The following is a 19,012-nucleotide window of genomic DNA, read 5'->3' on the forward strand; positions in this document are numbered from 1 at the left end:
GTCAATGTTTATTGCACAGAAACAGTTCATAATTGAAAAGGCAGAATTCAACAACATAATTTTTTATTAAAAGGTGCATACCTTTTGCCAAACACAAGTGTAAACATTTTATTGACTCAGAAAGAAAAACATAGTAACTGAATTAACTGATAATACATATTATGACCACAAAAAAACATCCAATCGTAAATCGGTGGCAATAACATCATCATGGCAAAACACTGAACAATGATTTTTTGGAGCAAATTCTAATAACAAATAGAACAATTATACATTAAGATGTTTTAAAAACCTTAAGTAAAAATAAATACTAAGAACTACTGACTGTTGAGCAAAAGGCATTCAATCATTTACTGTACATTCATTTGAGATATATACCATTGTCATATCATATACTGGTACTAGTTTAAGTTACTGATATTGTGAGCGCTTACACTCTTCTACACAAGCACAGGAACAACCTAATTTTTAGTATAAATAATATGATAATTATTGTATGCCTTTGACAATTCCTTTGGCAGAGTTGACATGCAGGACAGCAGCTTCTAATCGTTTATTTTTTCATAAATATTTATTATCATCACTGCAATGAATAGCTAGTGGGAACATACTGTTAATCAGAGGGCTCGCATATATAGTTCCCTGACATATTCCTGACAATTAAAGGTGGTCCAAGCTAGCAAATGCATCATTTGACTTTAGAGGGCATGTCTTCAGGATGTTAGCTTAGCCTACATTATATGGGGACCTTATCACACTGTGTAGTAATATCTAACGACACAATACATGGCGGTAATGATTCCTGTTAGGTGTGTGCACATGGGAAATGTAGTTTTCTATACGATGGGAATACGGCAACAGAGGACATACATGGGTGGTTCATGTAGGGCTTTGGTATTTGTGTTTGGCAGAGGATGGTTGGCGTTGCAGTGGCCAGGTACCTTGGCATGTTCACACGCATGCACACGCATGGGCACACACACAGCGCTCCTCAGATGACTGTGGCGAAGAGGAAGATCTGGATGAGGGGCATGACCTTCAGGGTTGAAAGGTCGGCGAGGACGGCCTGGGGAGAGGACACAGCCGTCAGCTGCCGTTTAGCCCCAGCGCCCCTCGAGCAGACGGCAAAAGCAAAGGAACTCTGGGGGAAATCTTTCTCCCGAAAGCGCACTGGAAAGACTTGGAAGAATCCATAGACAAACCTGCAACCTTGCAATGATGCAGAGCTGCGTCGTGCAGGGCAATATGTCCCCTTTCTTCCCCTAACCCTGGCCTTTTGGGATAGTGGGTGGGGGTGGGATGGGGTAGTATTAAATTTAGAGTCCTATCATGTTTACAGAAAGGGTGTAATATTTCAGCCCTCGGCTGGGCTCTAAAAATAAGGGCCCCGGGAGCCATGTTATGATACCTTCTCCAGTGGACCAGGTGGTAAATGAGCAAGCAAATAGTGCCGGCCAGCATCTTAGCATCAGGTCAACCCGACGCCTGTGCGTCACTCTGAGGATTAGACAACCCTCCCCCCCCCCCCCCCCATACCACACACACCTTCCCCTCTCCCTACACACAGTGTATGTATGTATGTATGTATGTGTGTGTGGTGGAGAGGCGGGCGGTTCACCTTAAGGTTTCGGGTGCCTGTCTCTCAGCCCGCTCTTGGGAAGCCTATAGAGCCTGGGCTGGTTTGGGTCGACTTTGTATTTTTGTTGGTCTATTCGTGGAGTGACATGTCCGAGGCACGTGAGAGAATCGTTGGGTCTAATTGAAATACCCCAAGTAGCTGGGCCGTTTGAATTAGTGCTCTGTGCTTGTTGCTTTAAAATACACGGTGGTGGTCATCAATGGAAACGATTGGCTCTTCATGAATTTAATAACTTTCAAATTGTAAATTACTGTCTCTCACACACGAGAACAGCATATATAGCAGTGATCCTGTCACATTTCAGAGTGATATGGGCGCATTAAAATAGCCAGCAAGCGTTTCTTTTTTTTTTCTTTTTCGGGCGTGTGCATGCAGAAGACTGGGTTACTGCTACTGGCAGGCCGTCAGGGGCTATTCCTGTCTCCTGGGCGAACGAGCGACAGAGTGAGTGTGCCAGAGAGAGGAGAGGAGGAGCGGGAGAGGGGTGGCGGCTAAGACCGCTCGTCCCACTGACCCCTGCCACTCACCTCGGCTGAGGCCAGCGACGTCACCTCCATCAGATTCTCAGCCCGGAAGGCAAACACGGACGCCGCCAAGACTGAGAGGGAGAGAGTGAGAGGGAGGGAGAGAGACAGTGAGAGGGAGAGAGAGGGAGAGAGAGAGGGGGGGAGAGAGAGGGAGATGGAGAGAAGGGGAGAGAGAGAGGGGGAGAGGGGGGGGGGAGAAAGAGAGGGGGGGGGAGAGAGAGAGAGCGAGGGGGGGGGGAGAGGGAGATGGAGAGAAGGGGAGAGAGAGAGGGGGATAGGGGGGGGAGAGAGAGAGGGGGGAGAAAGATAGGGGGGGAGAGAGAGAGTAAGACAGAGAGAGAGAGAGTGGGGGGGAGAGAGAGGGGGGAGAGAGAGAGGAGGGGAGAGAGGAGGAGATGGAGAGAGGGGGAGAGAGAGAGAAAGAGTGAGAGAGGGGAGGGAGAGAGAGGGAGAGCAAGGGGGAGAGAGAGAGGGAGTGAGAGAGAGGGGGGGGAGAGAGGGAGGGAGAGAGAAATGGGGGCGGATTAGAGGAGACGCAGAGTGCAAGGACGGAGGAAGAGGAGACCTCAATGCAAGTGAGTAATCAACATAGCTCCAGAATGAAGCCAAGCACCACGCGGGTCCACGCGGGTCAGCCAGCGTGGTGATTGGGGACTTAATGCGGAATCAGAGGGGGCGACCTCCACAGCGTGACGGCCCCTGCTTGTGTGCGTGTCCTACCTGCTACTATCTCCAGAGAGTCGTAGCCCAGGATGCGATCCCAAAGGAGCAGCAGCTGGTCGGTGGACAGGTAACCGGAGAAGGCCCGCACCATCCACTTGAATGCTATGCGCAGACTGGGGGGCACAAGACACAGACGGCCACAACGACCATCAGTCATCCTAAACGTCAAGGCAGAATCAGGAGGTTTCCCTTGTTACCTCTTTGCAAGATGAGGATATGAATGTGGTGAACGTCGTCGGGGGGGGGAATTTTGAGGCTCAAAGTAAATACATGTGTTAGCAGCATTTGGCCACCAGATGGCAGGAGAAACTCACCCTTAATTCGTATAAGAAGTGACTGAATGTTCCAACAAAAATCTCATTACTGGCCATACATCAATAACCATGTACCAAACATGACTTTTAACCACGTAGTGTCTTGCAAAAATGGTCTGGCAAGCTGACACAGCAGGTGTGACGGGTGTTAACGTACGGCTGAGCCTCGATCTCCCGTAGATGGTAAAACAGCTGGGGGAGATGGGACTGGAGAAGACTCTCAAACTGCAGGCACAGAGACACGATACCCTGCAAGACATCACGGCCGGCCGGCACACGCTCATATCAGTGTATATCCATGTTCATCCCACAAGAGCGGTTGACCATATCGCCGTTCTCTAAACAAACCAAAATCCAGTGGCCGCTCCCACACATCCGTCTTCCAAACAGAGAATAGACAGACACAGACACACACACACAGTCTCTGTGCGTTGGGCCTTACCGAGGGAGAGGACGAGATGGAGTGCAGCCTGAAGAAGTAGCGCACGTACATCTCTCTGAACACGCTGTACAGCTTCGAGGGCTCGTTGTACAGAAAGCACAGAGGGGCCACTGTGAGGGCACGCGGGCGCGCGCGCGCGCGAGCGAGAAGAACACAAAGACCAAACGGTTCACACCTTCAAAATCCTTTTCCACGTGAGCCCGAGCGCCTGCGGGGTCGCTGTAGCACACTCACCGTACATCGAGAAGCCATGGAAGGGGATGACACCTGTTGGCGAGGAGAGAAGAAGAAAGGTGTCTAAAGTCGTGCTGTGCTGACCCGGCGTCGTGTTAGTGTGATGTCACAGCAGGGGGCGGAGGGCGCGCTACCCCCTTCTTACCGTTGGGGGGGTACACCACAGCAGACTCCTCCGCTCCCACTTTACCTGCGGGGGGGCGGACAAACCCACATCAGGACGGATAAACCCTGGGACATTCCAGTGGCTTTAGGGACGTCTGTATTTAGATATCAGGCGCTGTGTTCTGGGGGGGGGGGGGGGGGGGGGCTACTCACCCTGTACGTGGGACTTGGGCGGGGTCGCGCTGTTGTAGCTGAAGTGCTCTAGGACAACAGTGTCTCGAGAGAAACACAGAAGCACCTATGGGTACGGATGGACACAAACACACACACACACAGATGAATACGCTCCCGGACTATGCGACCTCTGGTAATGCAAATGATGTGGGAGAAAAGTCGGCGATACGGTGCTTGAGATGTTTCAATCGTACTCCAGGAGAACATCTATTAAAAGCCTTCTGCCTGTCTCGAGTGCTGGGCGATGAGAAAGTAACATGCACGGAGGCCTTTTCCAGCTCTCTGGACAACATGAGGGGGCCTCGGTGGATGTCTTCTTAGATCAATTCGGCGACATTTCAATTTCCTCGCCGGCTCGAGGGCCACCACGCTCGACGAGTGCGTCTGTTTAATCAACAGGACCCCTCTGCGCCAGACGTGCTCGTCGCAGCAACGGAGGTCATTAGGCATCACTCTCAGACGAGGCACTGGGACTGTACCCAATGAATGCGCTGTTCAAGAGTTTGTCATTCATTTTTCGAGTAAGACGTTCTCGGTATTTCATTTTTTGGTCCGGGAAATTTGCTAGGCAGTTGGGATAATCGAAAAGGGAAGGGTGCGCAGGTGCATCGGGGACAAACAAGCTGGCTGGAGAAGCGACCCCGGCAAACGCACAAAAAAAAAAAGGCGGATCGGATTCGAGCAAAGGAAACGTGAAACTCGGATAAAGGCGATTTCTAGATGATCGATGACATACTTTAACGGACCATTAGTGACTCGTGTTTGATTTCTTCTATTCGGGGATGTTTTTGTGGACACGGTGTACGTCACTGCTCAACAAGCCTCCGTGCACACCTGCTTATCAGCACTCTATACAGATATCCCTGACTGCGTGTGTGGGGGAGGAAAGAGGGAAAACGCATGCGAAAGAAAGGAGGGCAAAGGGGACACTTACCTGATAGAGAAAATCCTCAAACACAAAGTAGTAGTCATCATTACTGGCCGTCAGCTTCACGTCCTGGTCACAACAAAGAAAACACGAGTCTCATCACGCCAGTCTCACCGCCAGAAACCCATCTCCCCTCATCCCACCTCAAAGGGATCTTCCGTGCGTGTGTGTGTGTGTGTGTGGGGGGGGGTCTTATGCTCCCCAGGGGTATGAACATGCCTACACTGCAGCATGGCCGGAGGTGTCCGGAAGGTTGACCCTACCTTGTAGATGAGGTTGTCCACCAGCAAGTCGTGGTGGATCACACCGGCTTTCAGCTGCTCATAGCGCATCATGTCCTGGAGAGGAAGAAAGGGGTCATGGGAGATGTGGTCCATTACGGATGATAGAGAAGAGAGGATGAAAATGGCCGACCACAATTCCAGCATTATTACATCACCTACTGTAGTATAAATCTGGTACCAAACGTGACCCCCAAAAAACGGCAGGTTACTCCAAAACTAAAATTTACTTCTAAATCACACAGCAAGACGGGGTAATGTGGTTTTGTCTTCTGACCCAACATGGTACTGATCACCTGAGCCCAAACGATATTTAAATATTCCCAAAACCACATTATAGATTTAATCTTGTGGAGGTTTCTTGATCTGCCAGACTCGACTCGATTTAGTATGGTTGAGGTCAGTGGGGGACTGAAAGCCTTGAAGCATAGACGCTAAACGGTTATCTGTCTCCGGCGGGAGATGAGCGATCGTAAAATGATGAGGCGAGGACAGAGGAGAGGGAGGAAGAATAGAACATAACCCACCCCTCCGCTTCTGACAGACAAGAGGTACTTTCTGGGGATGAGGAGGAAGGAACAGCCAGAATGGAGACCCATGTGTTAGGAGCCCAGAGGCAGGTCGCAGACATATGTGCTATCCATAACACAAAGACAGGATTTGAAATCGTCTGGATAGCATCAAGAGAAGATATTAAAAGTGACTTTGAATCGGGAGGATGTGATCTGCAAGGTTGCACCAGGTCAAAGTTGTTAAAGTACAGTTCTGAAATGGCTGGGACAGTCGCAATGTGGTATGAGTACTCAGCTAGAAGCCAGTTCACTTCATGAAGAGAAAATATTAGTCTCATTGTTACAACCCAACTGTGTTCCATTTCCTTCTGGGTCAATGTCAAGTGAAACCCACACTACCAGCTAGATGTAACGTGGATACCATGTCATTCCTGGTCTTCCTACACGAGAAACCTCAAAGGTGGTCTCTCACGGGGGAAGGGGAGCCCCCCTCATTTACACTGATGGATTGTGGGGAAGTGGACTGCGTCGTGTGACTGGCATCACCGCGGCTGACGAGCTCCCCGCTCGTCGTCCTGGTTCCGGGGTGGCCGCCCGTCCGTTGGGGCTGGGTAACACCCTCCAGACCCCCCACAGGGCCTCTGGAGCTCTTCCCAGGGATCCATCACCCCACGGCAGACATTGTTTTCCATCCTGACGGGGGGGTCGCTGGAGCTCACAGTTATACAAGCGAGGGCCTGTGTTGTGGTGCCACACAAGGCGCTTTGGCAAGCGTGCCAGAGAGCTAACTGAGCTAAATGGCCCCTGCGTTTGATTACTTTGGCATGGCGGGAGGGAGGGAGTTACAACCGTCCGCTGGAGTAAACATCTGCCCCGGGGCATTATTCATGTCCCCTGAGGTGGCCTTCGGTAGGAACCAGCACCCAGAACTGCAGCTACTGCTGTGTGTGAATGTGTGTGTGTGTGTGTGCGCGCGTTCAGGTATGCTATTCAGTCATACGGTACCTAACGCTTTTAGAATGAAGCCGCCTATTGAAGACGTGTCACACACTGTACTTTCTGGTGAGTCCGTTATCAGGAGCGGTGACGTTCACCTGTCCGGTGAACGTCAATAAACACATCTACAGGCGTAAACGATCATAAATATCCATTACAATACATGTACAGAATGCTTATAAATTCCTACTGAAACAAACAGATGAGCTCATACACTTCCACCACCGAAAAACAAGCTTCAATATCCATTTGATGTGCAGTCGAACAAAAGAGCTCAAGAGTTGGACAAAAACGACTTCAGTGGGCCATGCCAATCATTAACAGTGCAAAGGGCAGGAGGTAAAGAGTTCAGGCCCTAGGCAACCTGGTGTTTGGGAACAGCAGCAGCTGTGCACGCATGGCAGGTTTACACCGACCACTCACAAACAGAGAACATCGGGGAACAGGTGGACACAGTTTGTGTTTCTGTGTGTGTGTGTATAAGCATGCATCTCTTGTTCATATGAATGTGTGTGTGTATATAATCATACACGTGTTCTTGTGTATGTCAGCAGGTGGGTGTCTGCGTAGCACACTTGAGTGTATCCATGTGTGCGTGTGTGTGTGTGTTACCTCTGGCTCGTTGGTGGAGTTGAGGGCGAGGGCCCAGAGGTCGGCCCGGAGCCCGGTGGGACAGCCCTGCCTGCTGTACTGCTGTGCTGCAGCGCTGTCCTGCTCGCCCACCACTGGAGACGCACGCACACAAGCCCACATGCGCCGCGTCAACGCCACACGCTAGCAGGACACCTCCACACACACACACACGCGTGTCGGGACACACATGCTGACGTTCCTACCCTGTACCCCTGGACGAGAGCGCATCACTTTTCAAAACCAAGAGACGCAAATACTCCACCACCCCCCCCCCGCCCCACCCCCCTCCGCCCTCCGCCGCAATAAACCATTCGGGCGCTCTGCCGAAGCCTAAATCACTCTCAGAAATGCACTCGGTCTTCCTGTGTGTACCGTGTCAAGTCCTAAACACACATGGCCCTTGACTGCGGGTGTCAGAGAGCCATAACATCTCCGACAGGTAAACATTCAGCCCCTCATCTTCCTTAATGCGTCTTCAGAGTGCCCTGCCTGCCTGCCTGCCTGTCTGCCTGCCTGCGGGGCCTGCTAGCCAGGGGCTGGCCTAAGCACCCGAGTGCTAAACACATTCCAACGGCCAGGCTGACAGAGGGCCTGAGAGCGTGTTTACAAAAAGGGTCCCTGTGTTTTGATGTGACCACTGGCGGAAGGATCTTATTGGCCTTTGGGAGGGTGTTTAAGTTATGGCACCAAGGGACGGGAATGAGACGGGGGAAAAGACCCCCCCCCCCCCGCCTGCGGTGTTTGGACTGGCCCGCGTGCAGTGGGGACTACGCCACTTGAGGGACTGAAGGGGGGGATTAGTTATGGCATGTGCTGACATTAGTGGGTTTCCTTCGAAAGATAGTGTGTGCACATGCAAGTGTGTGTGTGTGTGTCCGTTTGAGCGCGGGTTTGTGTCTCCAAACACGTCGGAAACGCATTCTAGTTTGGCTGCATTACAATATGGCAAAAGCAAATAACAAAGATACACACTTTTATATAAACACGATAAGAATAAGATATGGAAACGTACCTTTCTTTCCGATGCGAACATGTTCGTGTTCAAACATATCTGCTCGACAAAGGGAGAGGCAGGCCACAGAAACACTTCAGTTCTAATGTCGGAGTGGCAACCGTTCCAGAGAAGTGGCAACTTTATCAGTTTGGATTACAAATACAAGGCTCAGGACACAAAAGATATTTAAACCCTTGGCACACAAATATTCTTTGAGGGATCCCAGACGAAATGGCACGAGAGAGAGAGAGAGAGAGAGAGAGAGAGAGAGAGAGAGAGAGAGAGAGAGAGAGAGAGAGAGAGAGAGAGAGAGAGAGAGAGAGAGAGAGAGCTGATACAATGCAAGCCTGTGGTTTAATCCCTTCCAACCCCGTATTTGCTGAATGAACCTTTCCCATGTGAAGATTTGGGCTGACTACATGTATGTAATGTATGCCATCAGTGATCTTGCTGAAATATATTGGCGGGAAAAGAGACCTTTGTCTATTGAAACACAGACTGTTGTGATGGCTGTTACCTGGGTGAACCTGGGTGTGGTCATCGATGCCCAGTTGTCCAGTGGTCAGATTCAGCTCAGAGTAGGCCTCTCTCTGTGGGTCAGATAACCATCAGACTAGACACCGCATCAAACGCCATCTCAGTATTTAAGGTTTTCACAAACCATCACTCACTACATCAAACATTGCTTTTGGCGTTTAACAGTCATTAACTTTGATCTGTTACTGATCAGATTTAAACAATGAAAAGTCAAAACTGAACTGGAGGCTTCACGCACACGACAACATGGGGAACCACAAGTTACACACACACACACACACCCTACCATCTGTGGTATATCCCTGACGTAAAGGGGTACTTGGATCAGTCCCCAGTGGCTCCTGGCGCTGGTCTCCTCGCTGATGTCATAGTTGGGGTTCCGCAGGCTAATCAACACCTAGGGGGGTCATGGGAGATGTGGTCCATTACGGATGATAAAAAACCTACCCCTCCCAATATCAATTTGTAATGGAGTCTTTGACCAGAACCTGGGGGGGGGGGGGGGGGGGGAGTTGGAGATGAAATACTTACCTCCAGGAAGTCTTTAGGGGCATAGACAGGCCTGAAGCGACTTAGATCTATGGCAGAGAGAGAGAGGGAGAGAAGAAAAAGAGACATTCCAAATCCCTGTTGTCACCTCCTATGCCCGTTTCCAGTGAGTTATGTGGCCCTGCAGAGATGCATCCTGCTGTCTGAAGTTGGATTTTCCAGCTCCAGACTCGGGAGAAACTGTCATAAAGTCAAGGGTCTTGTGTGCTCAGATGGAGGGGCATGCAGGAGGGAGGGGGGGGAGGGGGGGGGCTCTCGTTACTGTAGCCAGGCCACCGGGGAAGTCTGCTTAGCCTCTGGACTTGCTGGGCCTCCAGTGTGTTTATACCTGAGGTCGGCTCACACTCGTAAATGTTATCATACCCCTATTCTCCCTAGTATTGTTAGACAGCGTTATGCCGTGTGGGACACTGTGCACACGCACAAAGCTCTGGTTCAGGGTGAACCCGTCCAGGGGCAAACCGCCACGCGCCAAACCAAACGCACCTGGGTGAGAAGAAGAGGCGGACGCATGACTCACACACACCTGGCTCGTCTGTTCCCATCTCGTTCCATTTGTTGGTGAGCTCCTTCTGCTCCAGCGCAGGCCTCTGGAAAACCACAAACGAGCCAGACTGATCGGGAGCCAAATATAGACTGGGGGGGGGGGGGGTGACGCTCGATGTGGAGTCGTAATGAACCTCGCATCAAACGCACGTGGCAAAACTCGATTATGGGACATGCTTTTTTGTTCTATGTTGAGCGCCATGCATGTTGGGACAGGGCCTACCTTACGAGCCAGAGGAACACCCAGCTCGGTGCACATGCTGTTCAGGCTTTTGAGGATGCGCTTCTCCCAACTGGCCTGTTCAGAGTGACACACACAGCTTGGTATGAGGCAGCCGTCTAAGTAGGGCACGAACACACAAAAGAAAAACACCAGGGCTGGGGGAAAAAGGAAGGGAGAGTGACAGAGAGGGGATGAGGCAGACCTGGGCCGTGCGCATGTAGGCCAGGGGCTCCTTGTGGTGCTCCGGGGGGGCAGAGGGGTGGCTGGGGGCGGGCCGCCTAGTCGACACGAAAACACCAGATTGAGGGAGTGAGTAAGTGTGCGTGAGTGACTTGCGGACTACAAATCATTCGAGCATAAGCAAACACGACGCAATACGAATTCGGGGGCAAAATCAAAGCTGAACAGCACATGAGGTGGACAGCCACCGACGGTGTCCTCCCATTTGAGATACTGAGAGTTCGTTTAAACCGGAACCTCTATCCGTCTCCCATCTCCTCCCACTTATCATCCAGTCTAACTAGGTTAAACAGGCTCAACTCATTCTACACAAGGCCCTGGAGTCTGACAGGGGACATAAAGCACTCATACCAATGTTAACAGCTTACCTAAAAGAAGACGCTCATGACTCATGACATGGAGAGGAAGGCATAAGTCAACTTAATACGTCGCTGTCCAAAGTTATCGCTAAAAAACAAACTGGGGGATTTTCACAGACTGAAGACATTGAGTGAAGTTCGCAGCGGACGAAACTCAAGGATGCTGCTTAGTCACCCAGAACTTATCATTCTAGAGACCGTACATTGTGAGTGACCTGAGAGGACCCGGGTCTTGCCAGAGTGCTACTACGCTGTTATCAAATAGAGAGCGAAAACGTTTACATTTTGCTCCAGAGACGGTAAATTATAGCACTAACGGTATCTGGCTTAGCATTCCATGTCATTCCCCGTTTTAAAATTCTCAATCAACTAGGACGGGGCCCGTTCGGATATCGGAGTGTGTATCTGTTCCATTGTGCGTTTTGAAAGCAAACTTTGCAAAGCAGTTGATTCACTCGGGGCCAGTTGTTATAACAACTGTTACAGTTGTTATAACTACTCAGCCAAACAGCAACTTGAGCTATGTTCACACTACAGTAAAAAGTGGCCCAAAATATATTAGTTTTAGTTAACAGTGGCTCATTATAAGCTATCTTTTAGCAGGTACAAACCATTACGAATTTGCTTATAGTAAGCTAGAGTACTGAAACTATAACACAATATACACGTTGTTCTATTGGAAAATCAAACGTACATGTGCATTTCTCTGTATACTGCATTCTGTAGCTTTCTCTCCCAACCTGAAACACAAAACAAATGTTTTTTTTTCAGGTCAAATGTGGGGTGGAATCATTTTGATCACAACAAATAGTTTTACGCGCTTACCTGATGTTTTGAGAAAATTGCGCACGTCCTCTTTAAGACAGTCTAGTTTTATCTCGGGCTGATTTAAACAATCCTAAACAGAATAAAATAAAAGTTTAGCAATATTATGCATCCTTTCTAAATTGTTCTTCCATTAATGATGTACTGCACCAGCAATACAATAACACCTGCTACATATCAGATAAGAGTTAGGACACCATTGGCTGTTGCACAGGCTCTGCAGAGCTGATAGTCATCTAGCTAGCTACGTACTTTAGCTTGTCTCTCAATTTGAGAGTGTAAATGAGTTCCTTTCAGTCGCTGAACAATATGAGCGATTGTCAGAGATAACTCGGTTCCCTCATCCATCATTTCAGTGCTTCTTTTGGTGAGCTGGCTAAAGGAACAAAATGTGATTTTCTGAACCCATCGGACATTCACTGATGCAGCCTGGCTCTGCAGTGGTTACTTAGCAACTGGACTAAGCACTTGGAGGAAACATGAACGTGAGACATCAGTTCCTAGCACCAGAGTTATGTGCAGCAAACAACCTCCAGAAAGTGCGATGCCATTTATTGTGTCTGATAGGTCTGTTTTCCTGAGTTCACGTCTTTCTCTAATGGCAAGTTTCTCAGACTTGCATATATGAATGGTATTTTTTATAGATACAGGCAGATCAAGATGGACAAAATATATTAACTATGACTAACTAGAAAGCAATCATTAATTAACCAGTTCTAGCCTGGTCTGTTAAAGGCAATATTTTAAAGGCCATAAACGACATGGTCTATATCTCTATCTCTATCTCACATCACTAGCCTATGTAATCACGGTAGCAGCATGTGCACAGAATGCCCTCGAATCATGACGTACAACGCAGGAACTCAGTCTTTCCATAATGATAGCGTTTTATCTCTGACAAAACAAAATCAATTAAGACACACAGGCATACTGCAAGTGAATGTTTTTTTTGTCATTTGCAACCTACTGACATGATTTGCAAAGCAGGATGTTATACTATAACAAAACAAGGACATCAACTATTGTTTATGAAAATTTACTTTTTTGAACTGCTATATAGCCTACATTCGTTTTAATGTTGAACAGATTCAACACAAGCAACACGCCTTTGACCAGACTGTTTAGAATAGGGTTGCACTTCTCTGTGCGCTCACTCGAGAGGCGGGGTCCCATTTAAGTACAACTCGCATCCACGCACAACTGGACAATTTCTCAAGAACTAAGCAACCGACCTGAGAGGCGCAACAGTCTACACGCACAGAGCAACATGGTCAAATGTTTCTTGATTTGTTCTGAAGTCAATGCATTTGATTGTTGGATAATTTAATATGAAACGGAATAAGGTCGTCTAAAGTTTTTTAGGGACAAAGATTTATGTGCAGACTAAGTCAAAATGTTACAATTAGAACAGTTTTAGAGTATGTAGCCTAGTGTTTTTTATCCGAATTTTTGCAATAGTGTACTGTACAAGTAAGCGAAGGACAAAATGGAGACATTCACTTTACATGACATGCTCATAAACTCCACCAATTTGTATAAGATACTGTGCGATTTTGGAATAAAAAATGTCTCAGAGTGCGAAAATGAAAATTACACTACTCCAGAGCCGAAAGGTAAGCAACAATTTGACCTCGAATATTTGGATATTCAAGCATATCTTGGGGAAAGTAAGATACTTTTTCCAAGTGTCATCCTTTTGTATTTTGTATACCGACCGAATGGGCCATGATTAATGCAGGATTTGGAAAAAATCATAGGTTGATTTTTTTAACGCGCTGAGGTCAATACAATGCGCGTTATCAACTGCACGTGTTAATATTATCAATTTGTTTAAAATGAAATGTTGACAGTAAAAAATAGATCCTGTAGCCAATTGGCACATGACAATCATTCAAAAATTAAAATACTGTGTAGTTTCTCAAAACTGTCATGATGTTTTACTTCAATAGCTTACATTTAGACACGAAAGTCCAGCCTCGATGTGTGTTAAGTCAGGAGTGTCTCAGAGATACTGAGACACGTTGGTGAATTAATTACAGTTCCTTCGCAAAATTGGTTTACACAAAACTATGCACTATCCTTTGAGACATGCATTCGAGCAGAATATATTCAAATAATTTATTGCTCCCTTCATGGTTGAAATGTTTCCCTGACAATGACCCTGCATGTGGAATTATAAATACAAATTCAAACTTGTTTTAAATTAAGGAGGAATGGTAGGCTCTAACAATATTACAAACCATTATATATTGATAATGTACGGATACTGTTCTAAATTAATATAATATGTAATGTATAATATGTCTATTCTTGTGAACTGAATGGATTGTCACTGACCTGATTGTCACTGACCTGGAAAATACTAAATAGCTAAATGAACAAACATTGATAAACTCTTGTGATAATATGAGGTGGGTGTGGAAATCTGTAAGCTCCTTGAAGTGAACAGATGAAGTGCACTCTCTCTCTCGTTCTCTTCACCCACTCTTGTCGTCCCTCTCTCCCAGACATAGACCAGACGGTACGCATCTTCCTCTACAGCCTCATCTTCCTCCTGTGCGTCCTGGGCAACAGCCTCGTCATCACCGTGCTGGTCCGGAACCGCCGCATGCGAACCGTCACCAACCTGTTCTTGCTGTCCCTGGCCGCCAGCGACCTGATGCTCTGCCTCTTCTGCATCCCCTTCACCCTGATCCCCAACCTCATGAAGGACTTTGTCTTCGGCAGTGGCATCTGTAAGGTGGTCATGTACTTTATGGGTGAGTGGAGCTACCTAAGGTCGCGACCTCTAGAGGCGGGTTGACTCTTGGTTGCTCGGGTGGATGGACCGGCTTGTGACGCAATGCAGACATATCTGTGACCAGCGAAGGTCGCAGTTCTAGGGACAGAGTGTGTGCAGTGACATAAATGCTGTTTTTGTCCCTCTGTCCACACACTTGGTAGGTTCTTTCCCTTTGGATCCCTCATTCATAACACAACACGGAAGAAAACATGAATGCCTCGGAAAACTAAAGAGGCCAGATCCCTCCATTTTGGCTCTAGAACCCCATGCGGGCTGTGATGACAGACTCCAAATAAAGTCATCTTTGCTGTGACAAACATGGCTGAGTTCCCTGGTCCCGTAGCCGGGAGGCTACTCCAATTGTCTCCCTATTAAGGATCTATTTACTGGGAAGAATAAGCTGCAGGTTACAGATACAGTTACAAAAACATGGAGTAAAAGGGCTGATTAAAAGTATCCATTCAAACAACTTTGGTTGTACAGTGCTCATGTATTCGCTGTCCCTCGTTAGAAGGCGTTTATCCCTGACTTAATGCTGTGGCACTCGTAAATCTTGAGAGTCACTGCAAAATGTGTGCGTCTTTGACATGTCACTGACCGATATGATCATATGGATGGACACAAGGACTGTGACACTGATGCAGTGGTGGCATAATCGGTCTCCCCGTGTAATTTGCTTATGTGTATATCCCTCTAGATCGCTTCCCCTGATAGCGCAGATGTATTTATAGTTCATGTTATTAGTATCACCGTGAGACTTTGTTTGCGTCCCACGGTAACAGATCGTTCTGTTGAAAATCCTGAAGTGTTCAGTCGTACCTCTGTCCCCGCTCAATTGTAAACTCCAAAGTAGCAAGCAGTTAAAATGTCACAGACCAAGTATTCTACTAAACCAGATGACAAGGGCATAAAAACCATTACAATACTCATTTCACAAGGTTATATTACACCCTGATAGGTATTCAAATAAAAATCGTGGGAGCTGTATGTATAATCTTTCGCATGTGTAAAGTATATTATACTCATGTAGCAGAGAAAGTCAACACATTTACATATACTGTATACACTGTATATGTGATGGAGATTATATCAAAACTTCATATGGAAACCACTTTCCCGTCTCCTCCAATCAGGTGTCTCTGTGACTGTGTCTACATTTAACCTGGTGGCCATCTCCCTGGAGCGCTACAGCGCCATCTGTAACCCGCTGACCTCACGCACCTGGCAGACCAAGTCCCACGCCGCCAAGGTCATCTCGGCCACCTGGGTGGTGGCCTTCATGCTGATGCTGCCCTATCCCATCTCCAGCAAGCTGGTGCCCTTCACCCGCATCAACAACAGCACCGGCAACATGTGTCGACTGGTGTGGCCCAGTGATGTCATTCAACAGTCCTGGTTAGAGAAAGATAGTCTCATTTGGGACCTTGTAAAGAGTTATTTTGTCTGTGCCAAGACATATTGTGTGAAGAGCTGTCGTTAAATGAGTAGAAAATCTCTTCTGAAGCGTACAGTGTGATTATAATTACATTCCATACCATGAAGTCCACACTCACCCATCACACTTGGCAGCTGTTGACCAATCAGAATGTCCTGTTGTCTTGTCAGGTACGTGTCACTGTTGCTGCTGCTCTTCCTGATCCCGGGCATCGTGATGATGACAGCGTATGGACTCATCTCCCTGGAGCTCTACAGGGGCATCAAGGTTGAGACGACCAACCGCAAACAGAGCCGGGGTGAATATGAAACAGCTTGACCGCCATTTTAAAACTCTCCAATCCGGCCTATCAAAACATTTGGATCACTGAAAACATTGTGTTGCTACCTGCATGACCTTCGTCGGACATTCCATTTCACCACGTCACTTGCATGAGATGATTCTGAAGTCGTCACTGCAACGTGGATATTTTTGTTGACAGAGCGCCAGTCCAGTACGAGCAGCGTCAAACCAGGCGACAGCGATGGCTGCTACCTCCAGCCCAGCAAGAAGAAGAAGGTGGAGCTCACGCACCAGCAGAGCCAGGTCTCCACCGTCAGCACCGGCAACACCAGCAGCACGGCGTCCAGCACCAAGGCCAAGCTCAGCCGGGTCTGCAGCAACAGTTCCGCCTCCAACCTGCTGGCCAAGAAGCGGGTGGTCCGCATGCTGCTGGTCATCGTCTGCCTGTTCTTCCTGTGCTGGATGCCCATCTTTGCCGTCAACGCCTGGCGGGCCTTCGACCGCCGCTCGGCCGACCGCCTCCTCTCGGGGACCCCCATCTCCTTCATCCACCTGCTGTCCTACACCTCCGCCTGCGTCAACCCCATCATCTACTGCTTCATGAACAAGCGTTTCCGCCAGGGGATCCTCTCCACGTTCGCCTGCTGCACGTGTCCGTCCGGGAGGGGGGCCGCGTTGGAGAGAGGAGGGTTGGGCGGGATGGGGAGAGGCGGAAGGTGGGGACTGGGGGGGAAGGGGAGGAGCAGGAGCGGGGCGGAGAACGGCCAAGTGGCGCCCGGTACCGGCAGCACCCGCTTCACCTATAGCAGCGTCCGTGGCTCCGCCCAAGCTTAGCTTTCTCCCCCCCCGCCGACAGCCCGTCAGGAGTGAGTCGCCAGGGAGGGGAGACAAACAGGTGTTCCTTCGCCGTCTGGCAAGCTTTCCACTCTGAGGCCTCTGCTTTCTCCCCCTTTATCGTCGCTTCGCCTGGACTCTGGGAGTGGAAAGACGAAGAGCCGGGCGAAGGAACCCGACAGTCTTCGGGGTCTCTCTCTGTTGACTCGTTAGTGATGAGTCGAAGCGTGATGTTTACATTGCGGAGAACATTTGGACATTGGTGAGTGAAGCGAGCGGAGAGACAGTGACACATGCTGCTATGAGCTTGCTATGATGTAAGGTCCTCGAAGCTTCAGTGGGATAGGGTGGTGAGGATAAGGCACTGTAGATCATGTTGTCAGACACGATAGTGAACATTCAGTGCTTTTTACAGACCCCCGCCCTAGCAATTCCCACCCACACCCCAACCTTCTCCTCAAGCAATCCTCACTATCCCTGTTTATGTAAAATCACGAGACCATCCCCCCCCCCCTCCGAAACAGCACCCAGCCATCTTAGGTGTGATGCTGTCCAGGCAATCCTAGAAAACGCCATAGCAATGCTTTCAGCGCCTTGTAAGATCTCCAAGCCACACTAGCTGAAGAGCTGCTTTGTGTAGAGGGAGTGGAATACCGTTCGAAGCACTTCATAACCCTCTACGTTCTGGCTGTGAACACATTCTTGCCCAAACCTTAGAGGCCACTCTGCAACTGCGAAACTTGCAACCTACTCCTTCATTTGTAAAAAATTCAATTTCTCCCTTTGACAATCTTTTACAACACACAGAACTATGTAAATTGCTGCCGATTCATTGCATTCCTCACACAGGTGTTTGTTATGTTTCTACTTGAACATCGTGCCCCTAAAAGTTGTAAGAACCCAAACAGTGCTGTGTTTTTGTCCTTGACAGTCTTTGTGTACTTTTTGTGGGATTACCACAATCGTGTACTAAGCATGACATGATCTTATCGTGGCGTGGGACCTTTGACACCTGCCTGGCTGTTTTCAAAGGACAAGATCCCGGCAGTAACTGTCAATCACACCTGCTGTTTGTTGCCTTGAGTTATGAAATACTGTAGCGCAAATGTAGCAATTTGTTTTTTGTCCCGATTTCCATTTGAGTTTTTCTTGACATTACATGAGTAGACATTACATGACATGTAATTGTCTGGTTTATGTCACAGCTTGCTGTTATCTACTTGGATTGAATATGTATCCATCAAGAAAACGGAATGAAAATAAAAGTCTAAATATGTTACTGTCAAAACGTCTTTCATTATAGTCATTTTGTCCCTCCCACACCTCCACCATCAAAGTTGGGGCCCAAACGATGAGCTACTGGCTAAGAGGTGTGAAGACAGCATGAGCTTTCACTTCACTAAAGCCTTCATTTACATTGTCTAGTTGCACCCGTGCTTTGTGACATGGGATGATTTAACGTAACATTAGCACATGATCTATAACATTCAGACATAATGAAGATTGATTATTGAAGCTGGATTTGTTTTTTTGTGGATGGTTTTGACAGTAGGATGGTACCGGTTAAAAACAAACTGGATTAGTCTGGTTAAACCATCTAAATGGATGTCCAATATCCACCACTTAAACCAACATCAGGTGGTCCTAATAGAAACCTGGATGAGTCAGTGGAGGAACTTTTTCTGAGTGGCTTTCAGCTTTTAGCAGCTTAAATCCAGAGCGTCTGAATGAGAGGGATTACTTCCAGACAGGGAGGAGGCTTTGCTGGATGTCTGGCCCTGGGGTTGGCAGCTCTGTTTGGGCTTGGATGAATCCCTGTACCCCCACCAGCCTTTACC

At 48.3% G+C, this 19,012-nt stretch overlaps 2 protein-coding genes across 3 annotated transcripts; one reads left to right on the forward strand and one right to left on the reverse strand.

The window, feature by feature from the left end:
• Positions 1-44: 44 nt before the first annotated feature.
• tbc1d19 (TBC1 domain family, member 19) lies at positions 45-12,289 on the reverse strand. Of its 2 annotated transcripts, none has more exons than XM_084691830.1 (21): positions 12,094-12,289; positions 11,842-11,914; positions 11,711-11,756; positions 10,620-10,695; positions 10,418-10,492; positions 10,175-10,238; positions 9,631-9,677; positions 9,386-9,496; positions 9,080-9,152; positions 8,581-8,619; positions 7,548-7,660; positions 5,410-5,484; positions 5,153-5,215; positions 4,198-4,282; positions 4,025-4,069; positions 3,880-3,912; positions 3,646-3,755; positions 3,361-3,452; positions 2,887-3,002; positions 2,167-2,237; positions 45-1,066 (listed from the first exon to the last, which is right to left on the reverse strand). In XM_084691830.1, the coding sequence occupies exons 1-21, from the start codon at positions 12,190-12,192 to the stop codon at positions 992-994; spliced, it is 1,581 nt and encodes a 526-aa protein (XP_084547956.1). In that variant the 5' UTR covers positions 12,193-12,289; the 3' UTR covers positions 45-991. The 2 variants fall into 2 exon arrangements, with proteins under 2 accessions (XP_084547956.1, XP_084547955.1); XM_084691829.1 differs by having other exon boundaries at positions 10,169-10,238.
• A 927-nt stretch (positions 12,290-13,216) lies between these two features.
• On the forward strand, positions 13,217-18,394 carry cckar (cholecystokinin A receptor). Its single transcript, XM_084691464.1, has 5 exons — positions 13,217-13,454; positions 14,349-14,600; positions 15,757-16,018; positions 16,229-16,356; positions 16,540-18,394. The coding sequence occupies exons 1-5, from the start codon at positions 13,328-13,330 to the stop codon at positions 17,172-17,174; spliced, it is 1,404 nt and encodes a 467-aa protein (XP_084547590.1). The 5' UTR covers positions 13,217-13,327; the 3' UTR covers positions 17,175-18,394.
• Positions 18,395-19,012: the final 618 nt, after the last annotated feature.

This window comes from Hypomesus nipponensis, chromosome 25 (genome assembly GCF_054491055.1).
Source record: "Hypomesus nipponensis isolate SF chromosome 25, ASM5449105v1, whole genome shotgun sequence".
NCBI classification, from domain to species: Eukaryota; Metazoa; Chordata; class Actinopteri; order Osmeriformes; family Osmeridae; genus Hypomesus; species Hypomesus nipponensis.

Coding starts and splice junctions, on each gene's coding strand:
- cckar (XM_084691464.1), top strand. CDS start 13,328: ATGGAGACATTCACTTTACATGACATGCTCATAAACTCCACCAATTTG. Junction 13,455..14,348: donor CACTACTCCAGAGCCGAAAG/GTAAGCAACAAT, acceptor CCTCTCTCCCAG/ACATAGACCAGACGGTACGC. Junction 16,019..16,228: donor GATGTCATTCAACAGTCCTG/GTTAGAGAAAGA, acceptor TTGTCTTGTCAG/GTACGTGTCACTGTTGCTGC.
- tbc1d19 (XM_084691829.1), bottom strand. CDS start 12,192: ATGATGGATGAGGGAACCGAGTTATCTCTGACAATCGCTCATATTGTT. Junction 9,678..10,168: donor AACAGACGAGCCAGGTGTGT/GTGAGTCATGCG, acceptor TCTCTGCCATAG/ATCTAAGTCGCTTCAGGCCT. Junction 8,620..9,079: donor CCACACCCAGGTTCACCCAG/GTAACAGCCATC, acceptor TTTGTCGAGCAG/ATATGTTTGAACACGAACAT.